Genomic DNA, 18174 nt, shown 5'->3' on the forward strand with positions numbered 1-18174 from the left:
GTTTCTTTGTTATGGGGTGGGGTTATGGGGATATGGGGTTACAACATTAGTAACAAAGAAACAGAATTTCAAAAGGATGAGGCCCCAAAATCAGGATTTTAAAAATTCCCAGGTGATTCTAATGTGCAGCCAAAGTTGAGAACCACTGTCCTAGACCCTTGGGTGAATTCTCTTTCTCTCTCACCTCACAATAATCAGACAGTTGTTTCATGAGTACAGAATCAAAGTGAGAGGAGTTAGTTCAATGGTCTCCATGGCCATCATCACCTAATTCTGAGGCTTCCACTGGCCTACAAAAAACTATGCCTATAATGGCAGCCTTCTCTCTTCAAGGGAGTTTGAGCATTTTTAATTTGGGGGAAGTCATGTGTTCATCTAAAAACTAAGAATTCATGCCGAAACCGGTTTGGCTCAGTGGATAGAGCGTTGGCCTGTGGACTGAAAGGTCCCAGGTTCAATTCCGGTCAAGAGCATGTACCTGGGTTGCAGGCACATCCCCAGTAGGAGATGTGCAGGAGGCAGCTGATCGATGTTTCTCTCATTGATGTTTCTAACTCTCTATCTCTCTCCCTTCCTCTCTATAAAAAAAAAATCAATAAAACATATTTAAAAAAAATAAAAATAAAAACTAAGAATTCAATAGATAAGGAAGAAGAGAAGAGCAGATATTGAAGGGCAGACAGTAACCTCTGTCCTAGGACTTAATAAGTATTCTTTGAAAGAAGGATGAATGAATCAGTACTGCTAGAAATCCAGGCTCACTATCACCTGAGGAAAAGGGTTGAATTTTGTAACCCTGATTCTGCTACTTACTGAGAATGTAATCTGTAAAATGAGGCATAATCTAAATCTCAGTTGTTCAAGTATAAATTAAAATAGTGAAGATAAAAAAAATGCCTAGTGGAGCGAGAAAATGAATGTAAAACTCCTATCTAGCACAGCTCGGGACATGGTAAGAGCTCTAACAAATGTTATTGCTCCCCCTCCCTCTCAGGTTAGGCTCTGACTAACTAGTTCCCCCTGACAGCAGGCTTTAAGAAGGACCGCGCTCAGAAATATTTCAAAATGGTTTCTTTTCTCCTGCCTGTGTCGGAACCCCCAGCACTGGTTTCTGCTCCAGAATCTCTGGTCTCCTGTCTTTCCAATCTTGGGGGCAGTGGTTTGCCTGTGTCCTCTCTTCTCTAAGGAGAGTTGTTGGTTTTTCAGTGTGTTCCGTTTTCACTTGTTGTTAGGGTGGAGTGGCAACTTCCAAGCTCCATGTCTGTGGAACCAGAAGCCAGAAGTACACTCCTCCCATTCTTCACATTACAAGTCCACCGGGAAGAATTCTCTCCCCATCTAGGCTAGAGGGACTTGGTGAGTCCTCAGGGACTTCAGAGATACCATGTTTTCCAAGCCATCCTGAAGAAACACTGAAAGCAGAAGTACCACTCCCAGCCCTGTTCCGGGCAGAGGCAGGGAGACAGACATTTGAGGAAGGCCAGTTACAAGAAGAGACACATTTCAAATTTTCTTAAATGACTTTAATTGGAGACTCAAACCCTCACTATAGTTCAAGCCCGGCTCTGTGGAACAGCATCTGGTACTCAGTGGAGTTAGGGGAGAAATGCATAATTGAGGTTGAAACGCAGTCTCCCTGGTCTTCCCTTCTAGAGTTTGTTGCTGCTTAAGCCTTAAAATAATTGTTAATGACACCAAGCTATAGGCTCCTTTCTTCTGATGCAAAATCCTCCGATGGGAGAACTCTTTCACAGGTTATTTGGGATCAAAATACAGCTCTGTAACTGCACTCAATAGCTACAAGCAGGAACATTCTTGATGCAGTTACTGAGCTGGCTGCAAAACCCTCCAGGCCTGGAGAAGTCCACTCCCTGCCAGCCCACTCACTGTGTCAACCCATGATCCTCTCTGTCTAGCATTGGAGTTCTCCCAGACCCTGCTCTGAGAGAATGCAACCCTAGAAAAGACCAAATACCCATGCTTGATTTCCATGGCCTGATTTCTTTGAGGCCCCAACATAGGGCTGAACTGCTGTTTGCAGAGCTGTGTACAATAACAGCCATTATAGTAATCTTGAATTTCTGTCAGCCGTTCTTCCTAAGAACAATTGATAACACTTTCACAGTAATAATTCATCAGGTTTGCCCTCTCCCCAACCCCAAAAAGAGGAGAAGGGGCAAACCCCCTCCCTGACATTAAAAGGAAACCTGAGGCCTGGAGAGGTCAAGGACTTGCTCATAGTTCCAACTTCCGTCAGGGCAACAAGCTATGGAGGCCCCACCTTCTGTGTCTGGATGCTGTTCCCAAAATGCTGGAGGACAAACACTTGACTGTTCCCCTGCATTTTTCTAATTTGTATCTTTTCTCTCTTTCCCATATGGACATGTCTGGATTTGGGAATCCCTCCCAGTCTCCTCCATGCCCCCTCCAGCCCAGAGCGGAGAGCATCTTCATCCCGCCAAAGCTCTCACTGCCCTCATGCCCCTTTCTGGCTCCAAGCTCTATCGGGTAGAAGACACCACGTAGGCTGTGGCGATGTACTTCTTGCCATTTCCGTAGGTGGACTTGTCCCAGCTGTAGGTCTGGATGGCCAAGGGATAGCCACCCAGGCTTAACTGGCACCTGTGGAGAAAGATCATCAAATCCTGGGTTCCTGCTTCACTCCACCCCTGTCCGCAGACAGGAAGGAACAAGCCCAGTTCACGCAGAACTCCAGACTATCTTAGAAGGCGTCTAAGAGGCTGCCACCGCTTACTTCACCACTGCCTCCAGCTCCCCAAGTGCATGGAGCCCTTTCTAAATCGATGCCTATTTCCTATCTCCTAAAAAACAACACAAAACAAAAACCACCGCTTTTCATCTTTCCCAGAGCAGTATTCTAAAATCCTAGATTCTAGAGCTGAACCCCCAGAAATTAAATGTGTGCTTAATGTCTACTTCTTAGGGTTTCAGAAGTAGCAGGACCCAGAGTCCTCAAATGTTAGAGCACATGAGGCCCAGTGGTTTCAACAGTACTCCCTGGGGCTCTAGGGTTCCCCCAAGCAGCCTCAGGGGCAATCAGAGAGGCTTGGAACACCAGGGCAACTCCATTTCTCACTGTCATATACATTAAGGTCCTGCATAAGATTTCACTTAGACTCGCAGTGGTCGGCAAACTCATTAGTCAACAGAGCCAAATATCAATAGTACAACGATTGAAATTTCTTTTGAGAGCCAAATTTTTTAAACTTAAACTATATATGTAGGTACATTGTTATTAACTCAATTAGGGTACTCCTAAGGCTTAGGAAGAGCCACACTCAAGGGGCCAAAGCGCCGCATGTGGCTCGCGAGCCGCAGTTTGCTGACCACTGAGGAAAGAGGGCCGGCAGTTGTTCGGCTAAGACGAAGCTTGGTAGCCACCAATCTGATAGATTCATTTCCCAAGTGAGAACCCTGAGGCCCAGTCCATACCCTCTGAGCCACCGAGTGGCAGAATCCAGGTGCCCCAACAGTCCCGGCTGAGGCAGCCTGCGGCCCCAGCCTGCCCCCTGGCCTGGTTGGCCCAGTACTTACGTTTTGCCTGGCCTGGCGATGAAGCACAGGGAGTAGAGGGCAAACTCAAACTCGGGGCTGCTGCCGATGAAGGCGGAGCCCACTTCCTTATAGTAGCCGTCCCAGTTGAACTGCATGGCCAACACGTCAGGGTAAGACTCCCACTGCGGACAGAGGGGGGTATGAGTGCCACAGAGTAGAGGCTGACTGAGTGGTAGCAAATGGCAGCAGTCAGCCAGGATTTGGTGAGGGCCCATTAGGTGTCTGTGTGAACTTTCAGGGGAGGCTGGATTCTTTAAATAAACAGTCCCTCCTACGACAGCATGTAAGCCCCTCTCAGACCCTGTGTCTGGAGCTTCCTGTGCGTATCTCCCAGAAGGCCAGAGTCAGCATCCATCGATGCCTGGGGAACAGGGACATATCTGTTCCCTATGGCCCTCACACGTGGAGGAAAAGGATCGTTGATCACTCCCAAATTATTTTCTGGCACCGGGCACTAAAGGTTTCATTTTTATAAAATGTTGAGCTCAGACTAGCCAGATGAAACTCCCAGCTGACACCACATTCTAAGAAAATTCAGGCAGGAAGTAATTGCATGTCATGTCCACCCCTCTGAGATCCCTCCCCTGCCCCCAGCCCATCCAGAGATGGTGCCCTCTGCCTCCTGCCCCTGCAGCTGGGGAGCCTTCACGGTTTGAAAAGGAATCCCAGTGTCCTGGCTGGCTAAACCCACTGTCCAGCAGATGGGGAAGTCAAATTCGTAAGCCCCATTAGCTGCCAATGAAGGCCAGGGTGAGAGACAAGTCGGGCTGCTCAGAATGCAGAACGAGGGCAGAAAGTCTGGCTACTAGCAAGGCATTCCCCGGGGTCAGCACTCAGTATACTCACAGGCCCATCATAGATGTGACTGTAATAGTCAACCAGGCCCTCCTTCTCTTGCATGTAGAAGCGGATCCAGTTATGGAAGCCAGTGACCTTGCCTTTTTTTATTTCACCTAAAATAAAGAGTGCAGAGTGGGTGATGGGGCCTCCCCACCAGCCGCTCTCGCCCTCCCATGCCAAGGCTGTCTCACTTTTCAAGTCTCTGGCTCCTAGACTTCCCACCTGCTCAGCCCCTTGCCTAGGCTGCTCAGAGTCCCTTGCATTCCTAACTTTTACCTCCAGAAGGCCCCCCTTTTCAGCTCAAGCCCTTGGGGAAATTCCTCCTTCTGGCTGACTCTGGTAACTGATCTGACATACATTTCTCCAAGAGCAAACCAGACTTGCTGGGAGCTTTATGGGTCAGTGCAATGGGCAGAGAGACCAAGGCCCTCTTGGGAAGCAGCTGACCAAGATCTAGAGGCGGAGGACCATTCAGAGGTAGACAGCCATGGCCCCCACCCAACATGTCTCCCTTCCTACATGTGCCCCTTGGGAGCCCGGCATCTGGTCCTCTTTCGCCCTTAGGCTGTTCCTCAACAGTGACTCCTCAGGCCCCACCCTCCTGGCCTGGGAGTAGACGTGCCCCTCCCTGCTAGCTGGTGCAGCTGCGGATTCGTCAATGCCCAATCCTGAGGGAAGCTATCTCTCCATCGCTTTCTTTCCAAGCAGAGTGATCCCACCTGAGAAGACGTGTTCAAAGCCACTTGAGTCCCCCTCTTCATTGCCTCTTGAATAGAGCCCAAACCACATGTTCTTCAAGTCATTGACAAACTCTTGTTCAGAGCTGTAGCGGTCTGGGGAGAGAAACATAGAGGATTTAAGAGAAGGGAAGGCAGGACCAGATCCTGGGAAGGAAGGAAGAGCCACCTGCTCCATCATGTCAAGAGACACATGGGTTCAACCAACAAATGTATTCAATTGTTCATTCAACAGTGACCTATGGGGCAACTGTTTTGTGTGAGGCCCAGATCTAAAGGTGAAGGATTCAGCAGGGAAACACAGGACTAGATCACTGTCTTTACAGTTTGCATTCCAGTAGAGGAGACAAATAATAAACAAACAATAAGTAAACAGTATGGTTTCAGATAAGTGCTATGAAGGAAATAAAGATTATCCCATGATGACTGAAGGTGGGGATGATGGGGCTAGGTGGAGCTCGTCTAGAAAAGGAAAATCAGAAAGGCTTCTCTGAGAAGATAGCACTAATCAGAGACAAAGGATTAAAAAAAAAAAAATCACTCCTCGATCGGCTGGTGTGGCTCAGTTGGTTGAGCATCATTCCATGCACCAGGGGTTGCCAGTTCGATTCCCGATCAGGGCAGATGCCCAGATTACAGGCTCAATCCCCAGTAGGGGACATGTAGGAAGCAGCCGATCAATGATTCTCTCTCATCATCGATATTTCTATCTCTCTCTCCCTCTCCCTTCCTCTCTCTGAAATCAATAAAAAAAATTTTTTTTTAAATCACTCTGGTTGTGTGTGTAAAAGAGTCAGCAGGGCATATGAGCATCAGAGAGACCAGTTTTGAGGCTAATACTTTGTCCAGGTTACAAGTGATGGTGGCTTAGACTGGTGGAAGCCATGGAGGAGGGGTGAGAAGTTTTTACTGATTTTTAGAGAAAGAGGGGGAGGGGAAGGAAGAAAGAGGGAGAACCATCAATGGGAGAGAGCCATTGATTGGCTGCCTACTGAGGATTGAGCCCTCAACCTGGACATGTGCCCTGACTGGGAACCAGCGACCTCTCGGTGCATGGGACAATGCTCAACCAACTGAGCGACGCCAGCCAGGGCCAGGGATAGATTTTGAAGGTGGACATAATAGATGTTGCTGGTGGAGGAAGTGGAAATGGGGAACAGTGAGGTAAAAAGAAGAATCACATATAACTCCCGGGCTTCTGACCTGAGCAACTGGATGAGTGACAGTGTCATTTATGAGATGGGGAAAACCGAGGAAGAGGCAGGAACCACTTTACACCAAGTTCCAAAGAGATGCCATTAGGTAGGCAGGTAGGGGTGTCGAAAAGGCAGTTGGGAGCCAAGGAAAAGGTCAGGGCTGGGGGTCTAAATGAAGGAGCCATCAAATACCAACTGTTTACTGCCCAGAATTGTGTGAGGGGGATGCAAACGTGATACCAGACATAGCCCCTTCTTTCAAGGACGTAAAACACAATTGGAAAACAAGACTAAATATGCACAAAATAACAGAATGGTTTCACAATCTGAATGGCAACCACTTTCTTGGTGCCAGGCTTTCCACTGGGTGCTTTACAAGCATACGTCCTCCAAGACCCATTTCACAGATAAGGCTCAGACAAGGAGGATAACGTGTCCGAGGTCACTCCACTAGTAAGTGGCAGAGCCGAACTCTAATCCAGTCTCTTTGGACCAAGGCTATTTGGGGCGAGACCCCAAGCCCCTGAGCTCTGAAGAGATGATGAAAGCCAGCTAGCTGGGAGCTGCGGCAAGTGCAGCTTCACACATGTAGTGGGATGGGGAAACTAGTGAGCTAGAACTTTAAAGACAAGTGGGATTTGGACAGGGAGAGGGATGAAGGCAGGGTGAGTACTGCAACAGCCTGGCCTCCGTATGGGAACCCGGGGTTTCAGCCTGGCTCTGCTCACAACTTCCTCCGTGGCCTCAGCCACGTCCCCTAGCCTGTCTGGGCCTCCGTCTCACGTGAGAAGCTGAAGGGCTCAGCCTGGAGCTCCAAGATTCTCTCGAGTGTTTACTACAAAGGGAACACCAGGGGGCGTGGAAGGATTGCCTCCCCTTCATGGGATTACAAGTGTGCCTTGGACTTCTCCTAAAAAACAAGGCACGTTAGTTACCAAGTGAAGGCAGAAGCCCTTGGACGGAATGGATAGCCGGATCAGAGGCCATCCCAGGGCCAGGGAGGGAAGACCTGGACAGAGCCGCTCTGGGGCAAAGCCCGACTGCCTGGGTTGCGGGAAAGGAATCTGGAGGACACTAACAAACACAACCCGTGCCAAGAAGTTCCACAGCCCTGACCTTTTTTGGTCTGACTCAAATGTTTCTATCTGGAGTCACTCCAATCAGAACCCTTCCTGGTAGAACCTTCCCCTCTGAACCTTTGTTGATTTTCGGTTGCTGTTTCCCCAACAACAACAGAAGTGGAGTGGGCCCACCTCCTTCCTGGACTTAGCAGGAGCAGGAGTAGAATCAGGGACGCCCTAGGCCTGGAAAGTGGCGCTGAGCTGGGATCAGCTGAGGTGGCTGACCGTGCCCTGGGTGGAGCGGGCTGGCTCACAGCCTTGCAGAGAACCCTGAGACTGGAGCAGTGAGTGGGAGGTAAACAAGGCAGCTGAGAGTAAATCAAAAGATGGGTGACTTCCAGGCCAGACAGAAGATTCTTCAGCTCCTGCTTGGGTCCATGATGTTTTTGGGCTTCTCTCTGGCCCTCTCTCCCTTCCCCCTTGAAAAATGGACATCCAGCCCTGGCCAGTTTTCTCAGTGGTTAGAGCATTGGCCCTCGGACCAAAGGGTATCGGGTTTGATTTCCTGTCAAGGGCATGTACCTCAGTTGCAGGCTCAATCTATAGCCCCAGTCAGAGAGAATGTGGAAAGCAATCAGTTGATGTGACTCTCTCTCTCTCTCTCCCTCTCTCTCCACCCCTTCCCTCCCTTCTACTCTCTCTCTAAAACTCAATGGAAATCGTCGGGTGAGGACTAAAACAATAATAATAATAATAATAATAATAATAGACACCAGCCTCCATGTAGTCCCCACCCATGTTCTTGCCCTCCCCACTGTGGAGGCCCCAGAGGCTCCCCGCTCTCCTGCAGACAGACCCGAGCCCTCAGCACTGCCTCGGGGCCGGGGGCAGGTTCACTCACTCTGATGATGGAGGAAGCTGTAGAGTTCCTTCATGACGGCCGTCTTCATGACCTCTCTGAGGAAGGTGTCCTGCTCAGCCAGCTGCTGGCCGCTGAAGTGCTCTGCCTGTCCCGTCGCCCGCTGGTAGTTGTTGAGGAGGTTGATGAAGGCTGCGTAGGTCGGCTTGGAGAACAGCTTTTCGTTGACATATGTGAAGAGCCTAGGGAGGTGGAAGGTGGCCAGTAAGAGGCCTGAAGGGGGAGCAGAAACCCCTCCAGGACTGCTAGGTGGGCCAGGGCAGGCCTGGGAGGGTTGGGTTCAGGAGCAGAGGGGGGACCTCAGATGCTCTTGAGGGCCTGCATGAGGTCACTCTGTCCTTACACTTCAGCTCCTGGAAGGTTAGGTACGTTCTCAGCCTGGCCAGTCACAGACACCCTCCCCGCTGGATGCCCACAGTCCCTCAAGGCAGCTTTGTCTGCCTCTGGAGACCTATTTATTTGCTCTCCCTTTGATCCCCCTGCCTGGAGGATAAAAGAGCTGAGGCATCAAAAGAGGCAAGCTGGGGGAGAGACTTTGCAGGAGGGGAACGAGGGAACGCACGGCTCCGGGCAGTGGTCCACTTGGTCTCTGGTCTCAGAGGGCGAGATGGCATTTTGGCTGTTGAGAATGATGTCTTCCTTCTGTGCTTTGTTGGTGTCCGCCCTGTAGATCTTCTCAGAGATGGCCTTCAGCTCCTCCGTGGTTATGGCGTCACTGCTGTGGGAGAAGCCCTCTGGGAGGAATTGGAGGAAGGGTGTCTCAGAGACAGAGGGTGGCCAGAGGGAGGCAACTGTCTGAATGCATCCCTTCAGGCACCTTCCAGAAGCTGGCAGCAACGAGAGGGGCTGCAGTCAGGCCCCCCGAGTAGCCAGAGGACCGGGGCCTCGAGCCTTAAGGATCCTTAACATCAGCACCTGGCCTTGCCCACAGAATGTCCAGAGAATGCCCACACTGGCCCCTTCCTCTAGGAAGGTTCTCAAATGTTGACATGCATCAGAATCACCTGGAGGGCTTGTTAACACAGGTTCGTGGGCCCCACCACCCCAGAGGTTCTGATTCAGTAGGTCCAGGGTGAAGCGTTTCTAATACATTCCCAGATGATGACCCACTGGGAGAACTATTGCTCCGGAGAGTCCCTCTGTCCCTGGGGCCAGGCTAAAGGGAGCAGGAGACTCACCGTGGCCGCACTGGCTCTCGAAATCCTCGCAGCAGTTCCCAAACTCTGGGCAGCGGGCATTGCAGTGGCATGGGTGGTGCCTGTCGAAGGACTCATGGCAGCGGCCCCGGCAGGAGTCGGGGGCTGAGTACAGGTCTGAGAGAACAGAGGGAGGTGTGTGCCCGAGGACTCTAGAGGTCGCTGGGTCACGGCTAGCTCCCCACACTTAGCTTTGTTTGCTCTCCTGACTCTATTATAAAGATCCCCAGGGAAGGGAAACAAACAAGCTCCATTGGTCCACACCCTTCACAGTCAGGAAGTCCTTTCTGATGCCCAACTCTCCTTTCTGGCCTGTGTTTTTATAATCTTCCCACTCTAAAAATAAAATCTCTTCCACTTCCCTCTCCGGCCTCTCCACGGGCCTCGGGCCCTCTTTCCTGCCAGGGCCCCCACCCCCAGGCTGCTGAGGGCCTCAGGCTTCTTCCTGCCCAGATCCCGAGTCCAGCGAACCCCTCTTACCACCTCCAGGTGCTGGATTGGGGTCTGTCTGACTGAGGCCTCGGCCTGTTGCCGCTAATGTGGCTGCCCCTGCCCTGTCACCCTCTCATATCCCTTCTTCTTTATCCTGAAGGTCCCCTTTGGGGAGGCAGACTCACTGCTAGCCGGGGCCTCCTCCATCTCTCCCTCCATCTCTTCCTCCAGCTCCAGGAACGGCTCTGGCTCTCTGGGGTCTTCTTCACCTGAAACAGAGAAGCAAAGTCACCAGCCATCCCCCCCTCCCTTTATCTCTGGTTCTCAGTTCCCCCAGCCTCAGGGGCAAGCATGTGCAGTAGAAGAAAGTACGAAACGGGGGCTAGGGAGCAATGAACCAATACCAAGTGAAGGAGGAGAAATGGAAGACAGAAGGGGACTGATTATTGAAAAGAATCTCCCCAGGTGACAGCCCTCCTCACCACTTTACCTTCTGGTACTCAGTGTGCTCATCTATACAAAGGGGAGGGGAGGCAGGAGGTGGTCCCTTCTGGATTGAAAACTCTGATTTGGTTATGACTTTGCTTTAATGAAAGTTGATAGGTGGGCAGGCTTGACATTCTCCAAATGACAAGGCCCTCACTTAGGAACATGCCAGACCTATCCTACCTCCCCATCAGAGTCAAGCATGAGCTCCTCCCAGGGCCTCCGGGAATAAGGACTGCTTCCTGAGAAACCAGCTTCCCTTCTTTCTTTGCAACACTTGACAATGGCCACCACGGCTGAGCGTGTTCAGAAAAGCCCATTCCTATTGCTGCTCCATCCCTTCGGCTTGCAAGCTGCGTGACTGCAGCCTCTGCCCTGGGCTGAGTCAGGTGAGCTGGGGTGGGGAGGAAGAGGAGGAATGTTCCCGGGACTCTGAGCTCCTGCTCATCACACGGCGGAATAATTTCCCCCAAAGAAACAACGCTCTTACAAAGTGACTGGGAATCCATGAGTGAGTTCGCTGGACAATACTGTGTGATTACCATCAGAACCACCGGTCAGGTTATCCATTCAGTCACCACGAACCTTCTGAGCACGTACCCTGAGCCAGGCTGTGTTCTGAGTGCTGACGATTCACAGGGTTCTAAACTCAGTTATGTTTTATGCCAACAGACTTCTGTGATCTGATCTAGGGTCTCAACCATCACTTGTAATATTTGAGTTGCACATCAGACAGATAGAGATTAAATGGCTCCTGGGATGAGTGTTGCCTCTATCTAGAAATGTGAGTCTGATGGTCTAGGGCAGTGGTCGGCAAACTGCGGCTCGTGAGCCACATGCGGCTCTTTGGCCCCTTGAGTGTGGCTCTTCCACAAAATACCACGTGTGGGTGCGCATGTACAGTGCGATTGAAACTTCGTGGCCCATGCGCAGAAGTCGGTATTTTGTGGAAGAGCCACACTCAAGGGGCCAAAGAGCCGCAGGTGGCTCTCGAGACACAGTTTGCCGACCACCGGTCTAGGGTGAACTAGCCTTCCTGGGTCTGCTGAGTCGGGCACAGAAGCAGCAGAAAGGGCGGCTCAGATTCTGACAGTGAGCGCTGAGCCTGTGTTCCCTGTCTGCGCCTGATCAACAGAATTCCTGAGAGTATGTGTGGTGTGTTTGTGTAAATTGAAGAAAGGTCCCTTTTGGGAGAAAGCAGCTCTGTGGGCATAGGACTGGGTCAGCAGACACCACCTTTGGGCAAATTAGGAGAAGTCACTCCTTTCTTTCAGCAGGCACAGATCTACTCCAAGGCACATGGCTTAGCAAGAAAGATACAGATTCAGTTTTGATCTGATTTGCCCTCTCACCAGGTGCCCTCATAAAGTGCACAATGCGCACAACCATATGCAGTGATCTTGCGGGCCACGATCTACCACGGCTCTAGGGACTGTGTTTTCCAAACTGGGAGTCAGGACACGTGGTTGGGCAGTGGACTTAGCAAGGCGTTGTGTCCTAAAGCAGACGATCATTTACCTGAAAGTCTGAAACATCGGCAGCATGCAAACCAGGTGGTTATTCAAAGTGGTTTTTTTTAATGACTCACTTAAGACTGTGCCATTGAAGTAACAGAAGAACAACTGGCTCTTGAGGGCAGTGCGTGTCCCATTTAATCGCTGGACTGGGAAGGAGGGTTGGAGATGTTTCAGTCAACCCTCGGCCTACTCACTACAGGAGGAGTGGTGTGAACTGTGACAGTCACTGTGTCTCCTGGGGGCATGCACGTTGGAAAAGTATGCTGCCGTTTTTTATACTTTTGCTATTTAAAGTGTTGAGCAACAATTGGTATTGGAATACATAATAAAATAAAATGTTTATCATGTTGCTTTCTGGGGAATTACTTAAACTTTCAAGATATCATTAATCCTGATAGTTCAGACAGATAGTCCAGGCAAATGACATCTGTTTTGTTCTAAGTTGGGGTTTTACACTGGGGACATCTTAGAATACCTGGGACCAGTGGCATCTAAATTGCTGATCCCGGCTGCATGCCCAATATCCTCATCCCAGGCCCCCTGAGGGCCGGCATCGGTCCTGAATCCCGTTCTAGACTGCTGGCCATCCAAGCCAGCAGCCCCTGGGGCAGGCTTGGCATGGACATGGCTCAGCCCACTGTGCTTTCCAGACCCTTCACCCCCACCCAAGGAGCCTCACCAGTACACAGGTGCTGGTAGTCGTCACAGCAGTCCCAGTACCAGGGACACTGGCGGTCACACTGGCAGGCAGCAGCGCGGTTAAATTTCTCATTACAGCGCGATGCGCATGACTCCATTTTTCCTATGGGAGGTAAGGGTCACAAACTCAGCCCTGTGAGGATCCTATTCTCCTCATGAAGGTACCCCACGCTGGAGGGTTCACAGACAAGGGCTGGGACCCCACCTGGCAAGGAAGGTCATTGCTGTCTGCAAGGAGAAGTATTGCCACAGCCCCAAATGCACAATGCCCAGCACCCACTGCCCCTCAGCCACCTCAAAGTATAGACCAGGATCACACACTCAAATGCCTATGGGGCCAGGCCTGGGACATAAATGAGTGAAGAAGCAGGAAGGCAGCAGGAAGAGGTGAGGCCTGTGACAAATTTGGGACGAATGCCCAGCCTGAAACTGGCAGCCACCGTCAGCTCTAGCCACTTGCTGCCATGTTGGGATACAGGCTCAGTGTTGCCACAGCCTAGTCTAGTTCTTCAAGAGAAAGCCTTCATTTTTATGTGAAATTTTACAAGTTTTAAAAAATTCAGGCAGACCCAATAGAGAGGACTGTGGGCTGGGTGCAGCCACTATTCACCTGTCCTGTAGATGAAAGGGATCCCCCCTGCCCTCTCCCCCCCCATCCCCTTCCTCTCATCCTGTCCCTTTTATGTTTCTTGCTTCTTTGTTCTTTCCTCCCCTTCATCTGGTCTTCTCTGCATCCTATTCGGCCCACAGTCAGTCTTTCTGTTTCTTGAATCTTTGGAATGCACTCAGATCTGTTTATCTCAGGGTGGGGAATGAGGCGGGTGTGGGTGAGAATTGGCCTTTGGAATACGCTGTGATGTAACCACAGACCACATCCCTTACTCCAGCCAAAGGGCTCGCAGAAACAAGCTTTTGGTCGCAGGGGCATACGGACAAGAAATTTTAAAAGAAACGGTACAAACCCACCACCACTCCTAGGAAAACAAGCCCCACCACGCCCACCACAGCAAAGACAGTGGAGGGTGCAAGCCGGGGTGAAGCTGGCTGTGGGGCCCTTCCCTCCGCTCTGGGCTTTGAGGGTGATAACAGAGCCTTTCTTTCCACTTGAGGTTCCTGGGGTTTGGATTCAGCGAGTGCTGGGGTTAGGGTCAGGCTGTGGGTTGGAGAACGTCAAGATCAGAGTCAGAGTTACTGGCGGTGCCGGGATTTGTGTAAATGAGGAAACTGAAACCTAATTTGGGCCAGGGTGGGGGTTAGTTAGATTTAGATTAAGTGCTGCAGTTAGGATTTGGGCTTGAGTTAAACTTATTGATAAAATAACAATTTTGTATTCATGTTTGGGTAAAGCATTGGGGATAGCTTTAAGACACATTCAGGGTTGTGTAATGTGTCAGGACTGGGAGAGAAGAAATTAGCCCAGTTTTGCCTTAGACTAGATTTGGGATTTGGGTTCTAATTATGATTCCATGCAGGTAGAGCACCTCAATTTAGCCTGGGTTTAGGGCAGAGATGAATATTAGCATATGGGCTAAGTTACTGCTTTGGATTCTGGGATTAGGGGTTATGCTGTGCTAATGAGTGTGACACAGCAGGGAGGTGAAGAACCTGGAGTCTGGCACCAAACTGCTTGGGGCTGGAATTCTGGTTCTGCTGCTTTCTGGCTATGCAATCATGGGCAGGTTATTTGACCTTCGGTGCCTCAGTTTCCTTATCTGTAAAAGTGTGATAATGAGCCCATCTCATAGAATATTTATAAGAATTAAATGGGTTAGTATTTGTAAAGCACTTAGGATAGTGCATGACAGATTAGCACTTTGCAAGTGTTTGTGAGATAAACAGTGGCAAAATTTTATGCTCGGTCTTCAAGGCGGCAGGAATTCAGACTGGCTGGAGCAGTCTTCCCTCCCGCCGACATGCCTGTCCGGCTACTCCCTCCCTGGGTTTCAGCGAGGCCTTCCCTTGGGCTGGGGTGTCCATGACGAATGAATGTTGCTGACAGACTCCTAGCTGACATCCCCACTATAAGTCTGTTTCCTTACATCAAAGAAGTGTCAGGTCAAGGTTACCCAGGGTCTGAGGCAACGTCACCTTATGTGCAAGGCCTCCAGGGTGACAGGAAGGTAGGCCTCTGATCCAGGGAATTGTCCCTAAGAAAGAGCAGGCCCAAGGCCCCTGTCCCTTCAGGCCCAAGGGAACTCCTCTTGAATCTTAAATGATGCTCCCTTAGGGCCTGAATGGGAAGACCTTCAGGAGAAATGTTCAGCCCAGGAGGAAGGCTCGGTCAGCTGCCTGCCCGGTCGGTGCCCGGTCGGCCTGGCAGTACACCCAGAATCCGAAGGAGAGAATTCAGACAAAACAGGGCAGCGTCTCTAATGGGCCAGGTCAGCAGAGTCCAAGGAAAGAATTCGCTTCATTCCAGCAGCTGGCACCCGTTGAGACGGGTTGCGAGTGAATAGGCAGCTCTGTGGTGTCAGGAGAACACCCCCCCCCGCCCCCCCCCCCCCCCCCCCCCGCCCCAGCTGAGTGAACTTCTTCATCTCCGTTCAAGAACTGTGTCCCCAGCAAGAAGCCTGGCCCAGGATCCTCCGCGCTTCCCTGTAAACTTAGGCTTTAAAACAGCGGTTCTCAACCTGTGGGTCGAGACCCCTTTGGGGAGTCGAACGACCCTTTCACAGGGGTCGCCTAAGACCATCGGAAAACACATATATAATTACATATTGTTTTTGTGATTAATCACTATGCTTTAATTATGTTCAATTTGTAACAATGAAATTGGGGGTCACCACAACGTGAGGAGCTGTATTAAAGGGTCGCGGCATTAGGAAGGTTGAGAACCACTGCTTTAAAATAACCTTGGGATTTGAGGGTGGAGGGGAGGGGTGGGAGGAGCTGTTCCTCAAAGGGACTTTTCCTGCTGTGCTGCTCTGGGGACACTCATCCTGACTCCTCACACCAGTGCACACCCCGCCCCCCCCCCCCCCATGCCTACTGTTTACACCAGTGCTGTGTGTGCCTCACTCACCAGCCAGGCACCTGAATCCCTGCTCCAGCCACCAGCTGCCCTCGTCCCGCTGCCTTTCTTCATTTTGGCCTTTCTTCTCAGGCTCAGATTCTTCCTCCATTCCCCATGAAGAGCTTAGCCATGACCACCCCACCCACCCCCAATGAAGTACTAAATTTCTCTGCACCCTCCAAGATGTCAATATGCTAGAATGGATCCTTACTCCCGATCCGTTCTGCCCAAGAGAGCCTGGGCGTCCCCATATGCCAGTGTTGAGCCCTTCTGATGGTTGGGGCAACCTACATCTGTGCCTCTACAGGGGCCCAGATGCTGTTTCCATGGAGACCTAGTCAACTAAGAAAATTCATTTCCAGGACCAGCTTCCTATTTCAGCCAAAGGCTCCCCAATATGATTCATATTCTTGCATCAAAGTTCTGAGATGTTGAAATAGGATAGACAAGAGCAGAGCCTCTTCCCTCCCACCTTAGGAAAGAAGGTGGCATCAGCCACTCAACCCTCACTTTCCCAGCGATCCCACAGCCAGGTCAGATCACCACCCTCAGAGGCCAGGGCTCCACCTGCATGTCCGAAACCACTGTTGCCTCTGCCCTCAAGGATGTGCCCCCCTCCTCACCAGAGACCAAAAGTCTTTTTTTATTATATTTTTATTGATTTCTGAGAGGAAGGGAGAGGGATAGAAACATCAATGAGAGAGAATCATTGATTGACTGCCTCCTGCACGCCCCCTACTGAGGGTGGGGGATGGAGCCGCAACCCGGGCACGTGCCCTTGGCCGGAATCGAACCTGGGACTCTTCAGTACGTAGGCCGACACTCTATCTGCTGAGCCAAACCAGCTAGGGCAGAGACCAAAAGTCTTGAGTTGCTGTCCCCTCCTGAGACTGGGATGTACCAAGCCTGCGGCCACTCCTTCACACTAAGCTAGAAGTTTTCCTGTCCTCCCTCACTCTCTACCACTGGCTCTCTGCCACACAGGGCCCAGTCAGAGCTGATTCCCGGCTGCTCTGCAATGAGCGCCGGGTGGAGGTACATGATCCCATCCATGGTTGGACGTCTGGGAACAGTTTCCTCTCCAAAGGCTTTCCACTTAGGAATCTTGCCAGGGGCCCCCTTATCCACAACCTACTTGGAAATGACTCCAAGAGTAAGCTTCTCACAGGAATATTATAGTCATAGTCAAAGCCCCAATTCATTCAGATCTCACCCCATATAGAGTGCTTTTAATACATCATCTTACTTAGTCCTCCTATACAAGAACCACCTGGGTTAGGTGGGATGGGTATCAAGCTCTGATTCTGTCTCCTCTAGGCAGACGAGGATTCCCCCACACACACCTCCGCTCAGCTCCCTCTCTTGGCACCGGTTTCACTCACTCATTAGCCACAATTAACACAGGGCCCCAGCATTTTGCATAGCTACTAAACAGGAAAGGGCTCCTGTTCCTCTGCTGGTCCCATCCCATCCCCGGCACCGCTAGTAGCTGTGGGCCAGGACCCTTCTCTCTGTGTTAATTCCTCTAACACTGGGGCAAGGCCGATTCCCCTGACCACTTGCATAGCCCCAGGTAGCACGTGGCCCACCTCCTGGTCAGGGGCTCTTCCTTCCAGTTTCCCCCTGAGCCTGCCCATCTCAGAGAAAGGTCCCACCCCAGACAACCTCATTTGTTCCCTGGCAGCGGAGGGAGTAACCAAGGGCAGCAGGCCACTCCAACCCAGCAGACCCCAGCCCCAGCTTTATACCATACAGTGACCACGAAAAACAAAACTTTGATGAGATCAAAAGTCAGGTTGGACTAAGGGATGTTTGGGGCTGGTCTTCCAAGCTGTCAAGAAATGTCTCCCAGGACATTAAGTCCATCAGCCCTGAAACTCCCTTCACACAGTCCACTCCACTCCAGAGGCGACTCCTGCACCTCAGACCAGGACCCATCTAAGGTGCTCTGTGAATTTAGGACAGAGCTGATCCTCCCTTGTCCCACTACTCTCACCCTCTACCAAGTTCCCCAAATCTCTGCTTTTATGCAGGACTTCTTCTGCCTCCACCAGATAATGACTTACCTGCCCAGGCCAGGCCGCAGAGCATGGCCAGTATCAGGGGGACACAGGCCTTCATGGTGCCCAGTTGGAGGCCAAAATGGGATTGGCTGTCGGACTTCCACGAGAGCCAAGATGAATGTCACAGCTCTCAAGTGCGCCTTATTTCCCAAGCTTGTCCTTTTAAAGACATCAGAACTTGTAGATCTGGTACCTCCAGATCCTTCCCAAAAAGGGGGGAGGGATCCCAGATGGATCGGAGGTGGATGGGGGTGGAGTTCTCCAGCTGTTTGAAGCCAGAGGGAAGGTGACTAAGCAGGCAGGTAATGCCAGATGTTTAGAACAGGTAATGCTAGCCATCCGTAGTTAGGAAATAGGTCGTACAAGCAGGCACAGCAGATGGGCCTATGTTAGAAGATGTTCTGTCCAAATTGGGTGCAGCCATGGACTCATCTTTGGG

At 51.0% G+C, this 18174-nt stretch overlaps 1 protein-coding gene across 2 annotated transcripts; it reads right to left on the minus strand.

The window, feature by feature from the left end:
* Positions 1-1710: 1710 nt before the first annotated feature.
* Positions 1711-17913, minus strand: ENDOU (endonuclease, poly(U) specific). 2 transcript variants are annotated; one of them, XM_059682665.1, is made up of 10 exons: positions 17739-17913; positions 12640-12762; positions 10143-10226; positions 9508-9642; positions 8892-9063; positions 8312-8511; positions 5136-5249; positions 4423-4529; positions 3556-3698; positions 1711-2622 (listed from the first exon to the last, which is right to left on the minus strand). In XM_059682665.1, exons 1-10 carry the CDS (start codon positions 17791-17793, stop codon positions 2502-2504), a joined length of 1254 nt encoding a protein of 417 aa, XP_059538648.1. In that variant the 5' UTR covers positions 17794-17913; the 3' UTR covers positions 1711-2501. The 2 variants fall into 2 exon arrangements, with proteins under 2 accessions (XP_059538648.1, XP_059538649.1); XM_059682666.1 differs by lacking the exon at positions 12640-12762 and having other exon boundaries at positions 17739-17912.
* Between the last annotated feature and the right edge of the window lie 261 nt (positions 17914-18174).

Source organism: Myotis daubentonii, chromosome 2 (assembly GCF_963259705.1).
Source record: "Myotis daubentonii chromosome 2, mMyoDau2.1, whole genome shotgun sequence".
Lineage (NCBI taxonomy): Eukaryota > Metazoa > Chordata > Mammalia > Chiroptera > Vespertilionidae > Myotis > Myotis daubentonii.